Consider the following 6,808-nt stretch of genomic DNA (forward strand, 5'->3'; position numbering starts at 1 on the left):
GCGGCTTCACCAGCGAACGCCGAGCTCACGATCTACCAAAAGTATAAAGATATGCTTTGCCATAGGTAGGATTTCAGAGGGCCCCACGTTTTTATTTTAGTCTAATATGACCGGGACCACCTACGTAGGTTTATAGGTAACTGTTTTTTTATTTTTTATTTTTCAGTGCACATAAGATATAAAACCGTTTAACTTAAAAGTTTTTTTACCGATTTTTTATTATCTAGTTTTTAGTATTTAATGAAAATGCCTACCGAATATTCTTCATTCTATACATGGGTCAGCAGCGCTGAGGGAGTGCTAGACTCTTACTGACTAAAAACCGTTGTTTTTCGTCGTAGGCCTTTTATGTACCACGACCACGGTAACTCTTTAGGACAATCCCGCAGCCCAGGCAGGCCTTGGCCCTGTTGGGCCCCGTTGGGGTTGCTGACAGTATTCTACTTGAGTAGCCCTTTCATTTGATACCCATATTGAGGGGGTTGTGGAAAAATATGTAATCCGCCATTTTGTACCGGCGGCCATCTTGGATTTACAATGTTATTGATATTACTAAATTGTATTGTCATCGGAATTAAAGGTGTGTACCAAATTTCAGATCAATCTGACATCAGGAAGGCACTGAAATTTTAATTTCTAAATTTGACCCAAGAATGAATAAATAATAAATAAAACAAACGGGGTGAGCTAAATAAAACCGTTTAATAATAAAAATGCGACCAAAACTTTTCTTACACAAATAACTTTATCAGTGGCACCACACAACCACCATGTTGCCGCAGTAACAGTCGGTACGTTGGCTCCTACTGTGATCCAGGAGGTAGGAAAATGTCAAGAAATTGCTGTGAGCTATGTAGATAAGTAGAGCTATGTGAAGAAGTAATAATGGAGGGCTTTTATTAATAAAATAAAAGTAAACACCAGTATGCTACCCCCGCGAGCAGTTTAGTGTTGAGATAAAGAAGTATCTATAAGTACTTGATTTTGAAGTATAATTAATGGTTCCAAACCGTGGTCATGAAGACTCTGGTATTGTTAGCAGCTTGCACAGCATGTAAGTAACTCTGTTGTTAATTTTTAAAAGATATTAACTTTCCTTCCTTCTTGGTTTGCCCACAAGGCGTCCTCAAGGTAGGAGATTCTCTGAAAGAGTTTTAGTAGGCCCTTTACAGAAGAAGCCCTTTAAGAAGTTTTTATTTTAATAGTACTAACATAGCCCAATTGCTGTGATTGGGGTCTCGGGTTCGATTCTTCTTTGATGAGTACATAAGTTGGTGATTGAAACACCCGTGTTCTCCGATGAATACGTTAATGTCGGTTATACGCCTCATCTCTCTTTGGTTGTTTCGGATTGCCGTTCTAGCAAAGAGAGAGGGAATAAAGACTGCTTGCAAATGCTTGTGCACAATACGTTGTCCTACGCAGCTGGCTGATTTCCTTAAAAGAAAGCAACAGAAGTGGCTGACAAATGTACTGGACGACATTGCTATAATTTGATGCCAATACATTTACCTAATTATGGAACTGATTCTTATTTTTAGTATGCGCTGGTAGCGCCATCCCCCTGGTCCCTGGAGACAATAGCCACTATGTGGAGGGGGAGAGTCGCTACATCTGGATGCCTGATGGTGAAGGAGTGCCACACTTAGTGGATCTGCACGAACCTGTGGATGAAGCAGATGTTGACCCCCGAAATGGTGCTAACAACCAGTACTGGTTATTTACCAGGTAATTATTTTTTTCGGCTACTAAACTGAAGTTCACGGAATCTTGTCCTAATAAAAGCTTAAAAAAGCCAACTTTCTATGTTTTTTTTTTAACAATGGATCGGATGTCAGATTTTATTTGATAACTTTCTTTCTACAGGCAAAACCCTAATAATGCTCAAGTAATCGTCAATGGTAACGTCAACTCTATCCGGAACTCCAATTACCGGGCCAACCGCGGGCTTGTGGTGCTCGTACACGGATGGAGAGGCAACGGAAACTCTGCGATGAACCCGCTTATTCGGTCTGCATTCCTCGACACTCAGGACGTTAATGTTATCGTTGTGGACTGGCGTGGTGTTGCTGGTAACTTAAACTACAGTGCTGCTGCTAGAGGTGTCCCTAGTGTCGGCCAGTTCCTCGGTAACTTCCTCGTGTGGCTGATCAACAACGGAGGCGGCAACTGGAACAATGTCCACTTGATTGGCTTCAGTTTGGGAGCTCACGTCGTCGGTAACGCTGGACGTACGGCTGGTCGCCGTCCCCGCCGTATCACAGGTATACACTGTTATCACCACTAACATATTTGGCTTAAGAACACTATTGGGCATCCTGCTGTAAAGCAAATATGGTATAATATATTACCTAGCTATTTTTTTACTACGCGCGTGCGTTGAACGTAATATTTATAGTTTTACAAAGATTATGGTTACGTATTTTCAATAAAAGAATTCTTTTTCAAGGTTTGGATCCTGCTGGGCCTGAATGGGGTGGAAATTCAAATGCTTTGAGAAGCAATGATGGTGTTTACGTTGAAGCGATTCACACAAATGGGGGACGTCTCGGTATCTTTGACCGAGTTGCTAGGGCTGACTTCTACCCCAACGGAGGCCGGACTCAGCCTGGATGCGGAGTAAACCATGACTGTTCACACGGCAGAGCACCTGACCTGTTTGCGTCCAGTGTACGTAATAACCGCTTTATTGGAAGACACTGCAACAATGATTGGAATTTGCTTGCGGCAAATAGGTGCAGTGGAAATAGTTTGAACATGGGCAACGGTGTTTTTGCGAAAAACGGCGCGTAAGTGTATTTATTTTTTCAAAAGTTTAAAAAAGCTGTATTATCTATGAATGAGGAGTTTAAAATAGGTCGAGAGGAAACACGGTTACTATTCGTATTAAATATTGTTTTAATGAGAAAAGTAAAGGTGCCTAATTTGTTGATGTTATTAAATGTCGGTATTCTCTTTTTATTGCAGAGAAGGATTCTACGGTCTTGTCACCAACGCGAATTGGCCTTTCCACCAATAATACAACTATTATTTAATATTTGATTGAATATTAAATTAATAATCATTTTGTACATGGCTGCTTTACGGAAACGTTTTAATAAAATATTGACATTATCAATGTTTCTATTTATTTAATTTACCACTAGACTAGCAATAGCAAACGCAAAACCTCAGTCCTAAATATAGGCACTCTATGATTGAAAACAAAAACACAAGTTCAAAAATCTAATAGAGCATTGAATTTACGAAAAAAAAGCATCCCGGAGTTCTTTGCTTACTACGAATTTACGAAGAATGAGTTATGCACATGCATACAAGTATGAGTTATGCACATGCATAGTATAAATTAGGCATTAGGCATTAGGACGCTTATGGCGACATCGCCGGCTACGTAACCAAGCAGTTAATATTGAAATCTATGGTACCTAACTCACTTGGCGACGGTTTGGCAACGTCACCAAATTGGAAGTGTGGCCACGAGCTACAGTTCTGTACGTGGCTTCTGGATACTCTGGCGGCTTGGTGACCCAAAGACAGTAGGCAATTATATCGCGGATTGGGCCAGAGATAACCTACTTCCCTTCCCATTATACTAGACACAACGTCAAGATTATTTTATGTCGCGTATTGTATATAGGGACATTTCGCTAATTATTCGTTTTTTAATTGGGTACCCAAAACAAAATTCATTCATTGAATGTTAAAAGCCAACGTGTTTCAGAAAACTGAACGAAATGATGAAAATGAGACTCATTGTTGTTATCGAGAAAGATTCAAACGTGTGTAGAAAGGCTTATAGAAATATTAAAGGTATTTAAAATGTAATCGATCATAATCCGCGGTCTTTTTTATCGCAACAATGATTATCATCTTACCTAGGAAGATATTATGTAGTTAACACTACAGTGCTCGCGTCTCAATCCATGTAGGCCCTGTACTGTATCCTATATCCTTTATCATTTTTACAACCGCATCAGCCAGCTTTATTTTTATTACACACTTCCAGTGCAGCTTGATAGCACTTTCTTGTCTTACCACGTAGACTACGCACCAATATTATTTCAGAACTGGCAAACAACGTCATCAACATCTAACGGAGAGAGATGAAAAAAAAATCTAAGCTGGTGTTGTGCGGCAAATAAGCTGCCACCAAACTTGGTTTGTATGGTGCTAGATATTAGTTGTCAATCATTTATATGTTTTAGAAATAAACAGTAGGTAATGACGCAATGTTTTATGACTACGAAGACTGGAAGCCGACCTCAACATAGTTGGGAAGAAGGCTCGGAGGATGATGATGAAACACCTGTATAACATATTTATCAACCATTCTCCCCATGCATTCTTACCCATACGAGCAGTGTAGTGTTGAGATAAAGAAGGATCTATAAGTACTGATTTTGAAGCATATCAATTAATGATTCCGAAGCCGTAGTCATGAAGTTTCTGGTACTGTTAGCCGCTTGCACAGCATGTGAGTAAATGTTCTTTAGTTACTTTGATTTAATTTCAGTTTTTAATAAAGCTTTGTTTTGTAGCTCATGGTTTGATTACATGTTTTGCTGTTGGTAGGAAATTGTTTCTTATAGATATTACGGTCCTTTTTATCAAAAGAAATAATATAGTAGTAATTGAGAATCCTCTACAGCTACCTTTCACTCCCTGTATTGGGGGAGATTTTCTTTGATGGATTTACTGAAGGTACATGTTTGAAGATACAGGAATGTTTCAGCTTCAGTCATCTGAACTTTAGAAAAAATCCTGTAGCTTCGATATTCATACATATGAATGTATCATGTAAAGCACATATTTTTACGATAAGTTTATGTACATCTATGTCTTGCTGTATTTCTTTTCCATCCACCAAAGCGATATGTTACGATATTATTAAGCCAAGCAAAAACCAATTCCTATTTTTAGTATGCGCTGGTAGCGCCATCCCCTTAGTCCCTATGGACAATAGCCACTATGTGGAGGGGGAGAGTCGCTACATCTGGATGCCTGACGGTGAAGGAGTACCACACTTAGTGGACCTGCACGAACCTGCCGACGAAGCATTCCTCGCCTCACGGAATGGTGCCAACAATCAGTACTGGCTATTTACCAGGTAGGTATATTATTATTCAAGAATTATATTCAAGTTTACTTTCGGGAATCTTGTATTACTAAAGTTAAAAAAAAAAAACACCTTAACTAGATATCAGATTTTATTTTGTAACTTTTTTACAGACAAAACCCCAATAATCCTCAAGTAATCGTCAATGGTAACGTTAATACTATACGGAGCTCCAACTACCAAGCCAACCGTGGGCTTGTGGTGCTCGTACACGGATGGAGGGGCAGTGGCAACTCTGCGATGAACCCGCTTATTCGGTCTGCGTTCCTCGATACTCAGGATGTCAATGTCATCGTTGTGGACTGGCATGCTCTCGCTGGCAACTTGAACTACTTGTCTGTTGTCAGAGGTGTCCCTAGTGTCGGCCAGTTCCTCGGTAACTTCCTCGTGTGGTTGATCAACAACGGAGGCGGCAACTGGAACAATGTCCATTTGATTGGCTTCAGTTTGGGAGCTCACGTCGTCGGTAACGCTGGACGCACGGCTGGTCGTCGCCCCGGCCGCATCACAGGTATATTCAACAGCACTAATGTATTTTCAGATGTATTTATTATTGTTAATTAATATGTTGCATAAAAAAGATTTAATTAACTTTATAAATAAAATATCGTTATTCAAGGTTTGGATCCTGCTGGACCTGACTTTGGTGGAAACTCAGATGCTTTGAACAGCAACGATGGTGTTTACGTTGAAGCGATTCACACAAATGGGGGACGCCTCGGTATCTTTGACCGAGTTGCTAGGGCTGACTTCTACCCCAACGGCGGCAGGATTCAGCCTGGATGCGGAGTCAACCATGACTGTTCACACGGCAGAGCACCTGAACTGTTTGCATCCAGCGTACGCAATAACCGGTTTATTGGAAGACAGTGCGGCAATTGGGATCAAGTAGCTTCAAACAGGTGCAGTGGAAGTGCATTGAACATGGGCAACGGTGTTTTTTCAAAAAGCGGCGCGTATGTATATTTCTCTCTAATAACAAAGAATACTGAAATGTGTTTTTGTGTTTTATGTATTTTACAAAGCAGCCCGAAGCCTGGAAGTTGGTGATTGATACACCCGTGCATCAAAGAGCACGTAAATGTAGGTCCTGCGCCTGATAATATCTCTGGTCGTGTCGGATTGCCGTCCCATTGGGCTATGAGAGTGAAGAAATAGAGAGCAAACTTGTACTTGTGTGTCACAATATGTCCTGCGCAGTTGGCTGATCTCGTTACATGAGAATAGCCGCCGTAGCCTATAATCGGCTAGGAGGACATAATCATGTATTTTACTAATATGTTGATCTTTTTTTTTTCAGAAACGGATTCTACGGTCTTGTAACTAGCGAAAACTGGCCTTACTATCTATAATTATTATTTACTTAATAAATTATTATTGGATATAATTTCTGTTTGAATTAAAAATTGACAGCCATGGATATGTTTGTTTCATTAACCACTTTTATATCAGTATCATTTCTTTCACATTCATCTTTTAAAGGGTAAAAATACCCAAAAAATTATTCTGATCATCCTCCCAGCTCTAGCTTCGTACGTAACTGTATGTAACAATAAAATTCTAGAGACATGTTGTGTCCCTATTATAATTTATTCATTACTATACCTTCTTTTATACCTAAAAGCATCGGTAGTTTAGATTATTATTGTGTAATGAAAAAACAACTTCCGATAATCTGAATATCGTAATCTG

At 39.8% G+C, this 6,808-nt stretch overlaps 2 protein-coding genes across 2 annotated transcripts; both read left to right on the forward strand.

Annotated features, from left to right (window-relative positions):
- The first annotated feature begins 976 nt into the window (after positions 1 to 976).
- LOC124631929 (pancreatic triacylglycerol lipase-like) lies at positions 977 to 3,118 on the forward strand. Its single transcript, XM_047166569.1, has 5 exons — positions 977 to 1,054; positions 1,542 to 1,728; positions 1,867 to 2,264; positions 2,450 to 2,789; positions 2,968 to 3,118. Exons 1-5 carry the CDS (start codon positions 1,018 to 1,020, stop codon positions 3,017 to 3,019), a joined length of 1,014 nt encoding a protein of 337 aa, XP_047022525.1. The 5' UTR covers positions 977 to 1,017; the 3' UTR covers positions 3,020 to 3,118.
- Positions 3,119 to 4,408: 1,290 nt separating this feature from the next.
- Positions 4,409 to 6,536, forward strand: LOC124631936 (pancreatic lipase-related protein 2-like). The gene is made up of 5 exons (XM_047166583.1): positions 4,409 to 4,474; positions 4,921 to 5,107; positions 5,230 to 5,627; positions 5,736 to 6,072; positions 6,417 to 6,536. Exons 1-5 carry the CDS (start codon positions 4,438 to 4,440, stop codon positions 6,466 to 6,468), a joined length of 1,011 nt encoding a protein of 336 aa, XP_047022539.1. The 5' UTR covers positions 4,409 to 4,437; the 3' UTR covers positions 6,469 to 6,536.
- The last annotated feature ends 272 nt before the right edge of the window (positions 6,537 to 6,808 follow it).

The sequence above is a fragment of the Helicoverpa zea genome, chromosome 1 (assembly GCF_022581195.2).
Source record: "Helicoverpa zea isolate HzStark_Cry1AcR chromosome 1, ilHelZeax1.1, whole genome shotgun sequence".
NCBI lineage: Eukaryota > Metazoa > Arthropoda > Insecta > Lepidoptera > Noctuidae > Helicoverpa > Helicoverpa zea.